The 18,975-nt window shown below is 35.7% G+C and overlaps 1 protein-coding gene across 1 annotated transcript; it reads right to left on the bottom strand.

Moving 5' to 3' along the window:
• Nucleotides 1-993: 993 nt before the first annotated feature.
• USP42 (ubiquitin specific peptidase 42) lies at nucleotides 994-16,183 on the bottom strand. The gene is made up of 16 exons (XM_009708670.1): nucleotides 15,955-16,183; nucleotides 14,982-15,182; nucleotides 13,630-13,740; nucleotides 13,363-13,465; nucleotides 13,128-13,195; nucleotides 12,895-12,965; nucleotides 12,272-12,354; nucleotides 9,937-10,048; nucleotides 9,392-9,532; nucleotides 9,087-9,187; nucleotides 8,493-8,631; nucleotides 7,086-7,820; nucleotides 6,613-6,701; nucleotides 4,483-5,979; nucleotides 3,709-4,001; nucleotides 994-1,042 (listed from the first exon to the last, which is right to left on the bottom strand). Exons 1-16 carry the CDS (start codon nucleotides 16,181-16,183, stop codon nucleotides 1,002-1,004), a joined length of 4,014 nt encoding a protein of 1,337 aa, XP_009706972.1. The 3' UTR covers nucleotides 994-1,001.
• Nucleotides 16,184-18,975: the final 2,792 nt, after the last annotated feature.

Here is an 18,975-nt window from a genome sequence, read left to right on the forward strand (position 1 = left end):
TTTTAACTTTGCTGTATTTATATACTATATAAATTTTACATGCTATATATTTACAGTGGGGCAAGTGCTTTTTATCTTTAAAAAAACAAAGATCAAACTTTAGACATCTCTGAACAACACAGCTTGTATAAACCAGACAGATTATTCAGATGAACTGTATTTAATACAGGTTCCCCACTCATCTCCTGATGCAGGACCAGTGAATAATAAGTGCATCACAGTTTGATAGCATTTAATAATAAAAATAAAAATCACAGTATGAATTTGTCTGTAACTAGACACTTTAAAGAGACAAAACAGACAACTGAGACTTAAGACAAGTGACAGTATATTAAGAAAATGTAATAAAAACATATGGAAGAGTATACAAATAGTCTTGAGAGATACATTCAGAACTGCATATTCGTTGTTTCACAATGTTGAAAACCAGAAGATTTTCTTCAGATCTTGAATATAACTCAAATGTGAAGTAAATTAGTTTCTAGTGTCAGACATCACAGAAAAAAGATGAAGCTCTTGCAAAACTCTAGTTATTTGAGAGCTTGTGAAATTTTAAATAAGTCTTTAAATTAAATATACAGACCGTCAGTTGCAATTTTTATAATTCCTGGTCGCTCTTGCACCAGATGTCTAACTTGGAGTAACATTACATGAATAACATAAAGTCAACCTGAGTCTGTAATTAAGCAGCATTTGAGATGGTCTATTCCAGGGCATTATCTCACATCAGTGAGATATTTATGTGGTAATTTACAATGTTCAGCAGTTGTAAAAAGTTTCCACCCTTTTGGATTAGAAGTATATTTTAAAAAAGAAAGTCTCAAGTTAAAAACTAAAAAAAAGTTCTTTCATGGTAAAATTCTGTACAGAAATGTTAAGCACCACTTATGACTGAATTTTGTCTTGATGGTAATTGTTCTGATAATAAATTTTAAGTTTTGATGGTCAATATTGGTAATGTCAGGTTTGATGGTAAAAAGTTGTTGGTTTTGATGGTAGGTTTAGTTTGAGTGTTGAAGGCTTCCATCAGTAAGCTCCGCACCTGAAAGACAAAAGGAAGCAACAGTCACTTCTTGTTGTGACAATCAACATAAAACTATGTCTCAGTGGTTTGATTTCTGCAAGAGAAGTCTCAAACCTGCACACAGCTCCATCTGCTCTGACACTACTGGATCCAATTGACTCGACAAGGTGGCTTCCTCACATTTACACTGACTGCATTTCAGTTCTGTGCTAAGACTGGTGAACTGTCCAGAGTATTAGGACAAAGCTACCTGCTTTAATAGCAAATGGTAGACCTTACGTAAATTAAATTTAGTAGTTTTGCCTAGACAGCATCCTTGTTTTACTAATTATAGTGTGGTCAAGCTGACCAAATCTTACCCACAAAAATAGAAGCCTTTGGAAACTTACTGGAGAGAACATGTAGAAATGTAGGAAATTAACTTTAAAGCTACTCCTCCCATCCTACCTGGATTTTTCTTAAAATCACAAGTTATCACTAGCCATTTTCATCCTTATTAATTTATTCAAAGTAACATGAGTCCTGGTGAAAAGGCACAACCTAACAATTCCTTCTCAGTTGTTCCTAACCTGTCCCTAGCTTGTTTGAGAGGTTTAATGCTCTCTAAGAACACACTGCCAAAGTGGCCTTTTTTGAGATTAGATTCCATCATTCAGAAAAAATCCTACTTGAGAAATACTGAGATTCTCATGACTTAAAAAAATTGGTTTTCACAGCCCTCATATCCCACTTGTGTTGCAAGCAGTGTATCAAATTGGGGTACTGATGTCATATTTATCAACAAATAATCTCTTTCACCTACACGGCCCAGTAATCTTAATGCCCCTGACTTGTGTAATAAGATGCAAGACATTTACTTTCTTACTACCCTTTTGACTGCTGTAGAAAAAAACGAGTTTGCCATCTGCTGGCCAGAAAATTCACTAAAGCCAAAACAGTATTAGAGCAGACGCATTTTCTTCTGTTTTGTTCCTGATTTGTCAGCTAGAACACAGACCTTTTTAGTGCAATAAGGATTATTTGGACTTCGTATCATTAAAAAGTCTATTCTTACAACAACAGTATTTGAAAGACCTCAATTCAGTCCTCCTTCTTAAATTTTCCTTGTTAAAGAGATAAATATATTAAATTTTTCAGAAGAATGTGTGAACAATCAGCTTTCCCTCCACACTGCGTTTTCAGAATAAAACTTTTGGTTGTCTATGTCCTAAAATACAATCATTGTTTTTCCACAAATGCGCTTCCTCTTTGGCTTAAGCAAACTTTTCAGTGCAAGAACCTACTGACTGTGGCAATTTACCTCCATGTGGAAGCCACGTGAAATTTTGGAAAATTAAAATCTCTTCCAAGATTAAGCTTCTCGAAATGGTGAAATGCATTCAGCTGTAATGCAAGAAGATTAATTCTTCTGTTTTCTATGCTGAATGACATTTTCAAGACTGGTCTATTAATGAACAGGATTGTCACTGACTATTAACCCAATTCTTAAACTGTAAGTAAGTATAAAATGTAGAAAATTTTAAAATAAAACTTGCTTTTGGCTAGTGAGCTGTCTTCTTCAGGGATTACTTCAGTTGTCAGTAAAAGTAAAATAGATGGTTGGGGGGGTTGGTTTTTAAAATATCGGAGTAACTGGGACTGGCTTTATGTCAGATAATGGGCATTTAAGAAAGTTTTCTTTTTATAATAAACACTTCTGTTGTTCAGAAAAATTCCATGGGAAATGTTGTCAAATTTGATTTTAGATGTTGAATTTGTTGCAGTGTGCTATCTTCTTGTTTGCATAATTCTAGAGCTAATTAATTTAAACTGTATTATCTACTGAGAGCCCAAGTCAGGATTATGACAAGCAACAGCAGAGTTCAGTGTAAATTCAGTCAGGCACTCAAGTTTGCATTTATTTTTTTTGTTTTTTATAAGAAGCACCAAACTGGCTTTTTTTAATATTAAAAATTGGGAAAGAGCTGTTTCATCAACCCACTTCTCTGTATTTTTAAGCCTACACTAACAGAAAAAACCCAGAAGTAAATAAAACAATAGCAGGAATTTAACATACTCTCCAGGTGTTAAATTGTGAAGCATCCTCTGGAGTTAACAACTGTGCTTAGGAGAAGGCAGATCTACATCTGAAACAATATTTCAGTATTATCACCAACTTGTGTTACTCTGAATAAGCAGTCAGCACTGTTTCTATGTTATGGAATAGCTGAACATAGTATTTTATTTAAATCAATTACTCTGGCAGTCTTTTTTACAAGGATGGTATTTCACTACAGTATTACTAGCTGGGAAGTCTCATGTCATCAACTTCCATCTTGACTACTGAACCTCCTGTCTACCTACTAGATATTTTTCAAGATATAGCTGCCCAAGGTTTTTTCCCCTAGTTACTTGGACTGAATTTAATAAGGCATCTTGCATCTCTCCCACTTGTTTGCCACTTAACTATCAAATTAAAGTTCCTTGCCCTTCAACACTTCCACAGTTTTATTTCAGACTTTCTTTCCTAGCAGTCATTTAAAAATGGGGGGGAAGCCGATCAACTTGGTTTTATATTAATGCAGACTGTTCAAAAGCCATGATATAAAGCAGAGATTTTGCCACACAAGCATTTAAAAATTGTTTTAAGTAAAAGTGTCTATGTGAATAAAAAGGAATCCTGCAAACATCCTGTGGCCCCTTACCTTTAACATACTCATTGGATGCGATGGAGCTGTATTTCTTGCATTCACCTGCACCAGAAGGCTTCCCTTCCTTGTAGGGTTGTTTACTGCCCTGGTTTCTGTATTGCTCACATAAATAGCCAGCTGGAGGAGAGGATTCTTCCTTCTTCTCCTGTGTTTTCTTCTGGAAACGAGAATCTAAATATTCCAAGAAGCCTTTCAGTTTCCTGATGTGTTTCTTCTTTTTCTTCTTTTTCTTACGTTTGCGATTGTCATTGTCAAAGCGGAGCACAGAGAAATCCAAATCATAAAGTCTGAAGGAAACATGCAAGTTAAAAATAGAAAAACAGATGTGGCACTTGATGCATATATGAAACGTTATTTATTTTACCACAGGTGATGACTTGCAGCATGTCAGCTATTTTGTGATAATTTCTGCACATCTAACCTAATTTAGATGCAGCAAACCCTCTGACTGAAGGACAATAGGTCCTGGTTTATACAGAAATCATTAACAGGGGCTAGTTGTGGAATATGTAGAATTAAAAAAAAAATAATATTGTTGTAACCTAATCAAGAACGGCGTGCAGATGTGATTCTAACTATGTGGTCCAGATCTAGTGTTTTAACACAATTCAGCAATATCTTTCCTATCTTCACTTGACCAACCTAATGACATGATCCCCAGCCAGATTATGCTATATAAATAGCTTAGAAACAATTAAAAAAAGGTAGACATGACACCCAGAAAAGAATCAGGAAAAAACTGCTGATTATGCTGGAATCCTTGCTTACTTGTAATCCTTCTCTCGATGTTTATCTTTGGACTTCTTTTTCTTCTTGACCTTCTTATATTTTTTCATTCTTTGGTCATCTATCTTTCGGCATTTCTTTTCTATTTCACTTCCGCTTCCTTCTGTGTGGCTATATTTTGTTTTGTCATTTCTTAGTCTTTCTTTTTCATTTTCCCGGGAAGAGTCCTCAGAATTTGAATGGGCTGACACAGGTGGAAGTGCATGCCTTTCACGAGAATATTTTTCAGATTGCCGCTGAGGTACTGAGCAATGATGTAAGTTTGCTCTGTGGCTGCTAAAGTGATGTACATCTTCCTCTCTGGAGAGTGCGCTGTGAGGCCATCTGCTTTTGCAATGATAATCCTTATGTGACCTGTTGTTGTAAGCTTGACTTGATTTGTCAAAGTCTTTATCACAATGAAAGGACTTTCTCTCTCTACCATCTCTTGTTCCATGAGAGGAATAATAATCACTGTAGTATCTGCATTTTTCCCATCTCCGTGGTTCATCTTGATAGTATCTTTCTCTGCTCCAAGTTCTCTCTCCTTTGGAATGATAATACCTATTCCTGTCTTGTTCTGTTCTTTCTCTGCTTCGGGATCTATAACGAGAATATTTTCCTGAGCTTTTGCCATTATTTGGACTGTTTCTTTCATTATGGGAAGATCTGTATTTGCTTTCATTGCAATACTCCTGCTTATGACGATTTTGCCTATTTGTTTCCATGCTGCGAGAGCACCTTCTCTTGTGGGAATGATCATCTGGTTTGCTTCTGGTTTGCTTCTCCTTCTCTTCAGTGTCTGAGTTTTCTCTCTTCTTTCGGTAGTGCTCTTGGTCAGTTTTTTTAGTCTCGTATGGTTTTTTCTTATATTTTTTCCTATGTTTATCTTCTTCACATTTTTTATTACTCAGTCCCTCATTTTCTCTAGAAAATTGACTCTCCAAAACTTTATCCAGCTTTGTAATAGAAGAGTCATTAACAGGTGGTACCTCTACATAGTTATTAGAAATGTCCTTTGTATCTTGGCATTTATCTGTAACATCTAGAGATGCAAGTTTTTTAGAACTACATTCAATGTCAGACTTTACAGAGGAAGTTTGCCCTACTTTCTCTTCGCTCTCAGGAGATCCTCTGATGTACAAAGGATTTTCTTTTGAAATAAGTTCAGGTTCTTTTGATGTTCTTAGTTTGTCTTTGTCTCTACTATCTTCAGACTCACACTGCCCAAGGAATTCATCTTCAGCGTCCAAGGATTTTTTCCTGACCTTGTGCTGACCATTGATATTGGGATGTGCATTATCAGCTTTTGTTATAACACTTTCAGTAACTTCTTCTTTGGTAGAAATGGTTTCAGAATCTGACTGAGTAAAAAGATTCTCAACCTCACAGCTAAAGTTGGAAGGAACCTTCCTGGATTCTTCATAGGCAAACAGTGCTTCCATCACTACATTCTCCATAAGAGCATCATTCTCAGAAGATTTCTGAGGTCCAGGGACACTGCACAAAATAAAAACATGTTTCTCACTTGAAAAAGATGAACGTTAGGAGTAAAATACCCTTAAGTAAAAAAATTGGTGGCTACTGGAAAACTCTGAAAGACATTCCCTTTAGAAACCTATTCTTACACTTTCCTCAGCTCCCAGAGAAGGAGGTTGTCTCCTCCTGATCCTGTAAGTACGGCATTAAAAAACCCACACCCAACACATCTGTCTCCCTTCACTTGCTGCTCTGAATCACATCAATAGTCAATACCACTATATATGCTCTCCCTCCAGCTGGAAAAAAAGTAAACACATGGATTTCCCTCTCTCTCCCAAAAGGGACAGCAGATGGTGGGAATTTACATTCATACATCCTAGGATGGAAAAAAAGGGAGAGAGGAATAGAAAAAGTATTCCAGACAATGGAAAAAAATGGGAAAACATTCTATGAAGAAATGAAAGTTTTCCAATCCATCTGTATTTAATATCAGGATAACATATGCTCAGTGCTGATGTTTGCAACGCTAGATGTACAGTGTAAAATTCTCTGTACTGATTTAAATCTTTCTATTAAATAGTATTAGTAGACAGGTAAAACAATTATAAACTTGTATGAACTCTTGTTTTAATCAGAATGTACTGATTTTACCTTATTTCCTCTGACAAGCTGTTCAACTGGCCGTATGTGAAAGATTCTAAGATTATTTCTTGAGGAAGCGGCGACAAAGCTATAGGCATCTACAATTAAAACACAGAAGTTAACAGACAGAAAACATACTATCTTTAGTAGAAAACTACTGTTTGTAAAATTTCTACGTTAGATGTTAATCAAGATCACTTCGAATTATATGTACTATCCCCATTTTACACATCACCCCACTCCCCCCCCCCAACATGTTTACGAAACTTATGAAGTATTATCTCAGCTGAAGTGCTCTTAAGTTGACATGTTGTCATATGTCAGCTCAGCTCTGCAAATTCTAAAGGGATAATAGCACAAAGAGTTGTGACGAAATCTGTGCTATTTCCTCTGTATTTCACATGAATTAGGAACATTATAATGCTCCTGAATACCAAATATATCATAGGTGAGAAATTCTAGATGGAACAAATGTAACTCACTGTTTCAAGCAATCCGTTTGTTTTAGAAAAGAAAATCTCAGAAGGTTTAACAGGTTGGACTTGGCAAGTGGAATCATCAAGTTTCAGTCCATTTTCTTTAGATTCATTATCTAAACTAATAGCACCATTTAGTGAATCATTTTTTGGCAGCTCATGCTGGGATCTTTCTTCTTCAGCATTCTGACAGGAAGAATGGGAATTCTGCAATGTACGGACCACCTTTCCAATCAAAATTCCATTAGAAGATATTATGTTGCAACTCCTTTTAAACAAGCCCTTCGACTCCTCAGATTTTCCTGAAGATTCTGCACCGTAAGGGACTGCATTATCAGAGCTGAGTTTAGGATTTCCATTCACTGCTGGCTCAACAAAAATTTCATCAGGAACTTCCTGTTTGGAAATATTAGTAGCAACTGACATTGTAGATGCATTTGAGGTAGACTCTGCTGCAGAAGAATTTGTAATCGTGGACGAAGGAACAGGCTTGCTTAGATCCTCATCCTCCACAGCACTGCTACGACAGTCAGGTTGTGACATAGTCTGATGTGTAGGCAATTTGTTACGAATACTGATAGTGATCTTCTGGTTTTTTGATGGATCCGTATTTGAAGGCCTGGTAATTGACCAGTTTTGAATGCAAGCTGTTGGCGGAGCTGAAGACGGCCTTTTTAGGGCGCCACCAACAGTATGTGGATCCTCTTTCAGGGGTCCATTTCCATTTAAATGACTTGAATTCTGTATTTAAAAGGAAGACATTGCAAGATGGATACGTGCAAACACACAGCATTTAAATTTTTAATACATGAAATTCTCCTAATAAATATTTCTACTACTTGCCTCAGCTAAGAAGAAAAGACACCGCCCTTCAAATACAAATGTAAGTGCAACAAGTGTGTTTAATTCCTGCTTTCGATTTACTGTATATTGGTATCAAATAAGCAACACTTTTGAAAACCACCTAAACAACTTAACATTGAGCTATTCCCAAATATATTTCTTTTCCCCTTTAAACATTCCCTGAAAACACTGGAATAATTGTTCTGGTACTAAGGAACAAGACAATTTGTTCTCACTGTCTTAGCTAAAGTGACGCTGATTGGGGGGGTGTGAAAATATATATATTTTTTTAATTATTTAAGCATTAATAGACAAATTGTCTCAAGAGCATAGCTCTCAGTGCTTTAGAAAGCTAAATTGGAAGTATAAAGTAATGAAATAGCATGGCTGCATAATTTGGGATTAGCCACTGTTTGAATAACTCTGGCTGTACCATGACGGCTGTGAAGAGAGCTGCAATGTGGGAGGGAAAATAAAACTCAGATGCTAAAAAACAACAACAACCACCCCCCCCCCCCAAACTCAAAATCACTATCAGTTTGGTGCCATTATCTGCCCCTCTCAAATTACCTTAATCATATGAGGAGGAAGTCGTGGTCCCATAAATCCAGCTTGCTTATTATTAGCCCCCCGCTGACCAAGGAATGAACGAGGATACGACGGTGCTGGTAAATAAAAAGCACGTTCTCCAAGTGTCAAATCATAGCGCCTTGGGAAAAGAGTGGTGATCTCAGTTTAGAGTTTTTCTTTCAGCCTGTGCTTGAATTAAACCCCACCCTATAATTTTATAGGAACAGTTTATACGACACAGAAGATATATAAGGAAGACTTAACCAAGACTACAAACTGAAAATTAGATAATGGTGTTCCTACAATGGCTATCCTTTTCAGAGCAGTAACTTCCTTACACCATCCATGGCCTTAATTTCTCCTCTTTTCTGAATTAGCCAGCTACAGAGAGCAGATATATAGCAACATACACAAGTGCAGTTTAAGGTCAAGCAATGAAAGATAATAAATGATGTGGGTAATTTCAGGTTAGACAGAACAGAATTATACAAATAGTAATCTTGTCCTAGGACAGAAAGAAAAACACTTGAAAAGAAGAAAAATACCAATAACAGGAAAGTAAACATATTCTGAATGCATTTTTTTTTTTTTTACCTGATATAAAAAAGCACATAAGCTTGCTGATTGAGAACTGTTTTGATATCAGAAAGCTCTACTGAGGCATCATTCATTCGATACCAAAGTCCATTACCGGCCTGCAAATAAACACAATGATACCTCTAGATGAACTGCATGTTTTTCAAATGATATCACAGATAGAACACTATAGAACAAAACATATTGAAACAAACCAACCAAAATATATAATGCAACCTTTTCCCCAAAAAATAGTGGTTACCAGTAATATTTTAAATTGTCAGTACAGATTTTACCCTGTTAGAAATGAAGCTGATATCTACCTTTATGAAGCAGAGATAGTGTCCTGCGTTACAGTTGAAACCACTATGTACAAGAACTGCATATAAAGCATAGATGAGTGGTTCTCCAATTGATTGGGACATATACGCTCGAAGATCCAAATATTCAGGATATTTTACATCCTAAACACAGACCAAGAAGATTCAAAAGTTATCCTGAAATACTTCATGGAATAGCCTGAGAAAAACACTTCTAAAAACACAGACTAAGATTATATGAATATATTTTTGATTCATTTAAAAAGATACCTGTTGTTATAAACAACACTTAAAAATTTAAGTTGCAGCGAACTGTTTTCCACAGAATTAGCTCTTCAAGAGTAAGGTATATTCTTATGGTCACATAAGAACTTTATTGTTATTAAAAAAGAAAGAAGAAGCCATAGTTGTTGTATTTACTTTTCTTAGACTATAGCTATTAGTCTACAGTTATTGTCTGCAAACGTTAACAACTTTTAAATGAGTATTCATCTTTGGGAAATTTCCCATTCCATGGAGATAAAGTTGCATTACAGTTGTAAATATACCTTGTTGATCTTTCCACCTGTGAAATTTGCAAATCTTTTCAGTGATATTGTGAGAACATTGGAAGAGCGATGTATCGTATACCTCTTTGACGCAGGAACCATCTTTTTACACCTTAAAAACAAGCACAGACAAATGTTTTAACAGCATATTCTTTTCTCTCCCAAAAGTCAAACAAGTTTTCATCTCTCACACATGCTTATGCTATTTGAATGATATTTACTTGTATAATATGTTTTTTTCTTTTCATAAATCCATACACTGCATTTCAGGTTTGTTAATAGAGAGAAGATAGCAGGATATAAGAGGACAGCTCTACAGAACAAAGAATAAAGTATTTAGAACATTATCTTTTGATAGCCAAACAAATGTCTGAACATGTATCTTTGTTATGCCAAAAAGGTCAGGCTTCCCAATAACTCGGCACAAAGCAGGACCAGGAATCTCTCACTAGAGCACATCACCAGAATGTAAGGCAAGGTATCATTTCTTGTTACACCATAGTGGCTATTTTGAACATGTCCTGGATACAGTCTTCCAACTTCCTGCAAGAATGCCAATATTCAAAGAGCAACAAGAGGGTCTCGGTCCTCAGAACTGGAAACCGCAAATAATTTCCAAAATGGATCATATATCAACATAAAAAATTCATTGAAAGGCAACAGTCATTCTGCAGGAGGAAGACACTGGACAGTAATAAGTCTTCGTGTTCTGAGGTTGCCCGGAAAGACACTGAAATCATCTGCAGTCCTTGGAAACAAAATTGTTCATTGTAAGTTTGCTGCATTGCACACTCAGAGGTAGGACCTACAGAGTAAGCCCTGAAATTCAACGACTAGCACAGAGAAAGACTGAAACATGTCAGTCTACATCATCAAGAAAAATACTATTGATAGTTAACAAATAGAAAGAGTTAAATAGCCTCTTTTCAAATTCTGATGTCAAAATACAAGACAGAGATTTCCAAACTGATGGAGAATGCCAATGAACAAAACAAAACAAAACAAGACCTGACTAGAATAAAGGGAAAAAATAGTGTTTTATAAAATTCTATGAAACTTATAATTAGATACAAAGTTTTGAGACAGTAATCTTTATTAGAAAAATTCACAGCAGGAAAGAAAAGGAAAATGTCAATCAACAAAAAATTAAAAGTAATAGAATAGTTTACTAGCAATGGAAAAGATACAGTACATACGCTAAACCTTTCTTTTTAAACTCACAAAAAGATGGAAACTTCTGGTTTTACGTGTGACTAAACTGATCACACCCCACACTAATGAAGGATCATGCAATTCAGATGTGAGGTGCTTATTTCAGTTATCTTACTCTTCCTCAGCCATAATCTGTAAACTATGAGAATTCTTCATACATTACATGTTGCTTGCTAGGATCCATGGACTAAAATGAACCTGGGATGAAATTGTTCTAATAGCCTATTAGATGCTCTTTATTCAACATCTGCATTCAAATGCACTAATTAAGAGTTTTCCAAAAACAAAAAGCAGGTATTGCATTTTTCATTTAGAAGGATCAGACAGAAACGTTACAGAACTGAGCCTCGTGGTCTTGGCTTTTCTTTTATATTTGAATAACAACTTATTTTGCTAAAATATCTTATACAAGTGTTCAATGCTCTTACATACACAGAAATACTTTACATATTGATCAGCATATAGGACATCTCAACTCCATATGCTTTCATTAAGCACAGGTTAGGTTTAGGGTGGCTCATTTCAGGCAACAGTAGTCCACAGGTTTTACAATTCAAGAACTGTGCAAGACATTGTTCGATGAGCCAGCAGAGGTTGCTAATGTTAATTATCACTGGGTGTGTCCCCATTCACTGAGATTCAATCTCACTTCGTTTCACAGTGAACGCTAGGACCTTCAGGAAGCTGATGTTGCCTCCCACCCCAAACCGTTGTCCATAGCTCTGTGCTTCAGCTCACCACTACTTATCGGACACGCCTTTTAACTTCTGGCCAAATGAATATTTCAGTGTGCAACTTCACACTTACAAAGGCTGACAAGCCCCAGTGTAGACAGTACTAGGAATAAAATTCTAATGTGAGCCAATGGCCACAACTCTTTTAATATATTTCCAAATATTCAAACAGAAACACAAAAATTACTCACTGAGAAACAAACATGTTATTTTCCAAACTTTGAACTATTTCAGCGTATTAGTTGTATAAACAAAATGAAATGAAACAACAACAGAGCTGTGTCTCATTGCCTTATTTCTAAATGAAGTCAAAAGATAACTTATGCTCCAAGTCATGCAATACATTAAACGCGTATCTCCTATTAAGATGTAATTAGCAATAATCTTACTTGCTACACTTATAGCTATTTTCACCGTCCAGTTGTTCCGGTTTCACAAATTGTTCGAGAGCTCTGGTGACAGATGTAACTGCCTGGAGGGGTAAGAAAGTAGAGCGCTAAGTCACTGGAATTGCAAAATTTCAAACACTTACTAGTACTTTACAGTAGAACTTTGCTAGTTCATACTTAAGTGACCTGATGCGAACTAGCAAACACTGTGAAGGAGGAGGCAGAAACAGAGTATGCTGAGCATTTACCTCGTTTGAAAATGATTCTACTCCGAAATAAATAAATTTTGCAATGCCATCGACGGCATCTGTGGTATGCTTTGGCATCAATAATGAGAACAATCAAACCCATGAGTCTAATAATAGATGTATATTGAAGCAGAATAATCAAGAAGTATGACAGCATCACTTGCGTAGACATAATTATTATTTTTGCAGCTTAAATCCAATGCAAACACAGAGACCATTTACATAGCTTTCACAGAAGAATAAAGTCCAATCCACTCCCGTCTACCACCAAGCTCTTTCGTTTTAACAGTATATGTTTTTAAAGTAAAATGACTTCATTTTAGCAAGTACTACAAGTCTTTACATATCTCAACCCATATTCACAAAACATCTTACCTTTATATCCAATGTAATATCAAGGAATGGCTCATACGTATCCGAAACCGCTTTGCAGTTCAAGCACTTTACTGGAATCAAAATACAATTACTTAACAATACGCAAGGGAGACTAACTGTGCAAATTTAAATTTTTAATACACATTACTTTAGTCAAACTACAAACTCCTTTACTACAGACCGATAAAAAGACACAGACCAGCTCAAAGGACAGTAAGATTTTTCAAAAGTACCTCGGGATCTTAGATATCCTCCAAATATTTGATAAATAAGTGTTGTTGCTTGAGAAGATCTGTCCAATCTGGAAATTAATTATAAGCAGACTTCAGGTGACTTAAGGCACAGAGTTAACTCTTCAAACAATTTTACTTTTTATGAAAACCAAAGACATAGATTTTAATTTTTGGTAGTAAATAAAGGAGTAAAAGAGGCTAGAGAACATTTAAAAGTTAATTTGTTTATGCTTACTTGGTGCTTCCATTCAAGCAGGCTTTCTGCAAAGCATCAACAGTGAAGCATAAGAATTCATGTGCATCCTCTTGACTGCCAAAATGGAAATGTTTTCCTATTCCTAATAAATAAGAAGGGTATTATATTTATTTCATATAAAATGAAAGAAAACTTGGTATTTCTAAAATCTCTCTTCTTTAAAGTATCAGAATCATTTATATGCATCAAATAATTCTTTGAAAAATTAAAAAATATAAAAAAATAAAACTATCTGAAATTACTTACTTTTAAGGCCATTGATAACAGATGTAGGTTTGATGGCATTATTAGAGCAACATAGGACCTGGTTAATATGAGTTTCCATTGTGCACATCATACAGAATCCTTCTTCATGACCTGAAGAGTGAAAGAAGAAAGCATCCCAGTCTAGTCAAATACACATTGCTACAAAAAAACCCTAAAAAAATAATAATCTTTAAGCTACAGGTATAATGTCCACTCTCCATGCTACATTCTCTTCTCCCAAGGTGTCAATATCCCAACAGTTTTGTGACATTTTATCATGCAGAACTATATGGAACAAAAATGTCAATTAAGCCTGTATCAAAGTGCATTTTATGATGAGAAGTCTAAGTAACTATTGCAACATCATTTTTTTGAGGGCTGACAGGAACGTGAACTCCGCAGACTGCAGAATGTGAGGAAACACTATTGACATTGATGATACAGCAGGGAGAGAGAACGTGCGTTATCTTCAGCACGCTGCTGTTAGGTGAGCTACATGACACAGAGCTAAGAATCCTCTGGGACAAAGGAAAGATCAAAGTCATGTATGTATTGGTATTTCTGCCCTCCTTTTTTCGACAGGATTCTTAACTGAATCATTTTTATATATGGTAAGAAAACACAGTTAGATTTCTAGGAATAAATACTATGACACCAGACTAAAAAGCATACAGGTGCCTTTGTAAATGTACACATATATGAATACAAAAAGAGGCTCCTAAGCTTAAATAAATTCAAGTATAAAAACAAAATTAAAACAAACTCAAGGGTTTAAAAAATACAAACTTTTATTTAGAATAAAATCAATCTAAGTTTTAATACTAATTTCTATTTGAGTTTGTAAGAGATTAGCTCGTAGTGCTTTCTAGGGTGTTTGGTTTGGGTTTTTTTTCTTTTAATGGGTCAACAGTGAACGTGAACTTCTTTAAACGTACCATTTATTGCAGTATTAGTGCATTACAGTATGTAGGCTGCAAAGACTAAGAATCTATGACACCAACATCCTAAATTTTATCACCTTTCCACCAGCAGGAAACCCAAACATTCATCAAATGCCTTACTTTACAATGCACTTCATTATTCACACAAAGCAAGAAATTATCTTTTTTTTTGAAGTTTTACCATGGTGCATTAAATGAACAAATACACTTTATATGCTATTCTGAGCCTCCCCTTGATATAATCATAGAACCATAGAATCATTTAGGTTGGAAAAGATCTTTAAGATCATGTTCAAAGCCAGCTGCTACAGATAAAATAGGACAACTAAGACTCGTTTTCACAGAATCACTGTTGTTGTTTCACATTCAGAGCTGTCCAACAGATTTATAATAATGTTAGAAACTACTCACATGACTGAGTGTGTTCAAGAGAAAGCATGTAATTGGCAAGAGGAGGCGTGTAGGTCAAACATTGTAGAGTAGAATTAAGGAAACATGTGTTGCCGAGATTCTGCAGTCCAACCCCAACACTTTGTGTTTGTTGCCAATCCATACAAATTTTCTCAGGTGGAAAAAGAATCCTTTGTGGCGGGGCAATTCCATCATTAACAACTGCAAGAAAATTATGTTTAAAAAGAGATGTATTGGTTTTGTTTTAAAAAGGAAATTTAAAAAGTAGCATTCTGCAGGAGTACCCAGAAGAACCAGCTATACTCCAAAACACAAAAACCTATGACGCAGAGTTTTAATGAATTTGCTGGTGAACACACTGTTTTGGATAGTAGTTTATCAATTTGTTTTAATTCTTCTACAGCAAGACAAACTACCACTCTGACTTTAGTAACTTTTGACAGGTTTCTTTCCATCTATCGTCTTTAATCTGATTATTAATTCAGTTAGTTTTTTTTCTTTATTGTAACTTAAACCACAAACTTACACTTGTAATTATATGGTAATAAATGTAACAATCAAGACAGAAAAAAACCCCAAGCAACTAGCACAGAAGGTAACCCTATAGATATCAGATCTCTTCCTGAGCAGGTGTTATCATTCAAAGACCTTTGAATAATGGAAGCCATGAATAGCAACAGTAAAATGTACTTTTCTCTGCATAACAGAAAAGACCCAGGTAAGTCCGTGTATTATAAAAAGCTCCCCATAATTGATGGTAAATAGATCAAAACTAAGTTACAAATAGATTGCAAATAGATAAAACTAAGTTTTGCAACACTAGTCCCTTCAGTTGCCTTCGGGGATTCACAAAATTGAAGTCTACTGCTGAAGCCTTTATTCGTCATAGTCCCATTTTATAGCAGTGCAACAAGTTAAGAACTGCATCTTCGCCTTCTGTCAAAAGAAGGGGGAGGAGAAAAGACACACTTACCTAGATCTCTTTGGGCAAAAGGCTTAGATTTTTGAGATGATCTACAATAAATGGCATCTCCAGCTCCTTTGTCCACAGAGACTTTGTTTGGATCTTCTGCAGGTGGTACCCGTCCCAAATTGGCAGTGCGTGATGTCATTTTTTTAGTACGGGGTTTCTTAGATTTGTCAGACCGCCTTGATGATGACTTTTTAGACTTTGAAGATTTTGGCTTGTTAACTATGGTCATTGTTCATATCTGTAACAGAGGCAAAAGTTCTGTTGACATAAGAACGTCAAAAAGTATTCCAGAAAGAAAAGAACAGGAGAAATCCTGTCACTCAGTCTCAAAGAAATAACTTGAAGAACTAAATAGCTGATAAGAATTATTTAAAAAAAAAAACACAACCAAACAAAAAAACCCCCAAAACTAAACACACAAAGCAGAATTTTCCATCAAAACTTTATCAATATTACTTTTAACTTCTGCAGAGCTGGTGACTGATGACATTTCTTACATTTTCATGGGATTTTAATCCATTACAGTTCTGAAGACCTTTTTTTTTTTTTTTTTTTTTTTTTAAAGGAGCTGTGAGCAGTGACACATTCAAGTGCTGGTCTGTCAAGATCCAGGAGGAGTTGTTTTCACTGCTGGAAACCACACACCTCTGAGACACAGAGGATGGGATATAGCTCTGAGAAGTCTTGGGAAAGGAGAGCAAGAAAACACTTGCAAATTTATTTCCGCCTGGGCTTCTTCTGCCCCTCCAAGAAATATTTTTTTGGATACAATTTTGGCAGCAGTACTTGTAGTATTTTGCACCTATCACACTTACACTCTCACTATCAACTGAAAAGTTGAACGAAAAAGCAACTTTTTCAGTTCTACTTATTTAAAGTTGCACATTTTTCCCTGGCAAAACAAGAGAGGAATGTAAGCTATAAAACCGAAATGCTGAATTTAAAATAAAGCAAAACAAGCCCTCAGCCCTCAAGGACAAAGGCAATAACTGATATTAAGTCCTTTTTAAAATGCTGATTAGCTTTCAAGATGATACCTCTTTAAATATGTTTAATTTTGTGTGCATAGTAAGCTCCTGAATAATTACATGACCAATTATCAACTTCTACATGCAAATTTTTGCTACTATCTTACTACGGCATGTCGGGCCTTTTTAAGTTTAGGCAAACTATAAACTTAACTGAGGGTTTAAGGGGTTTATATTATACTGAAATAACTGAGAGAACAAAGCGTAAAACAGTTTCACATTTATGGCACAACTTGATTGCTATCAACAAAACTTAAGGTAGATTAAACAAAGCACAGTAAATTAGAGAATTTCTAGTCCCACAAAAGACAAATTACATGCAAAGCCTTTAATTAGATCTTTTAAATTTTCATTTTAAAATGCACTCCATACACATTTTCCATTTCTGAGAAGATAATACACAAAAGTGGAAAATTCTCTCTCATTTTACTGAGAAATGAAGACATCCTTGTCCATTTGGAAGACTAAAATGACAGTTCTTGAGCTCAGTGATTTTCAGATAAGATTGAGTCTTCAAATTGCAGATACCAATGGCACCTCCTTTTACAAATTGAAAGGGAAAGTCTTTCAACAACATATTTAAAACTTATTTGTGGGACTAAAAGAAGAATCAAGACTGCAGTGAAAGGCAAACAGAAGAATAATGTCACAAGAAAGCTTGAGCATGATGTCAACCAATGAGGTAAGCCCTAAGTATGTCTTAATTTGTTTCTGACAACTGAGTGATATCTTGCCAGATATCAAGCACTATACAAGAGCAAATATCAGCGCTGGTAAGAATAACTCAGATTCACCATTTTTTCAAAAATATGTGAATATAATTCTTAATTTGGGCATAACATCTCTTTGAGAAAGATGTACAAAAACTATAAACACTGATACGTTTTTCTCTTCCATTGTTCAATATACATACAACAGATTCTGTTCCTATACCACTGCTGAACGTAAATTTACATTGTCATGTGTATTGAGCGTTATTTCCCTGTGCAGATGCCATAATAGACTTTTCCCAGTATGATACTGAAAAGTAAAACAGATGAAACTGTTACTTTCCTCCCATTTGGGGTTTTGCATCAGCGTTGTTTAGATTTTTTTCAGCAGTCTCATCACAGAACACATCAGTTATATCTAAATATTTATATTTAGATATAGCTAAACATTTATCTAAATATCAGATCTAAATATTTATATTTAGTCTCCACTTTGCATACACTAAATCACAGCTCAGGAAGATTTTATACAAGATCCCATTCACAAGACTGTGTTTAACCAGGGAGGAGCGATTACGTATTTCTCTCATTACAAATCACTTTCAGCAGTTATTGTAAAAAAAAAAAACAAAACCAAAACATATACACACAAAAATACCTAGGCAGAAATAAAGAGCAACAGAAAACCACTATAGCACAGATATGAAGACCAGGTACATTTACATCTCTAAATTACAAACTACACTTCCACACTGCAACGCTACTGTAAGCAAAAAAAAAAAAAAAAAAAAAAAAAAAAAAAGAAGAAACAGCCCAAAACACTAGTTTTACTTTCATTAAAAAATAATCCAGCCACCAAGCCAGGAAACGCGAAATTAATTATCACTTTACCCTTAATTGCAAGCCAGTTATGTACGTGAGGTACAGAATAACTTTAAGCATTGTCTGCCCGGTGTCCCGGAGGCCAGCAGAGCCCTTCTCGGCGCAGCCGTTGCTTGTGGCGGCACCGAGTCTGGAGACCGGGAGCGCCCGGTAGCCCACCTCGGCTTCTCATGCCCGGCCACAACTTGTTCGGACGGGCCGCGAAACACCCCTGCGTCGCTTAACGTATCGTAATATTCCGGCTTAAAATTAAAATTCAGCCGTCCGCCTCCGATGCCTTTTTATTACCACTGCTAAGCTTGAAGCATCATCTCGGTCACCTCCTGCTCTACCTTTCTGAAGGGTTTTGGTTCCTAAAAACATTTTGACACTGAAAGATAAAAAGCTGCTTTCACGGACGG

This window comes from Cariama cristata, unplaced genomic scaffold (assembly GCF_000690535.1).
Source record: "Cariama cristata isolate BGI_N322 unplaced genomic scaffold, ASM69053v1 scaffold27809, whole genome shotgun sequence".
Taxonomy (NCBI): domain Eukaryota; kingdom Metazoa; phylum Chordata; class Aves; order Cariamiformes; family Cariamidae; genus Cariama; species Cariama cristata.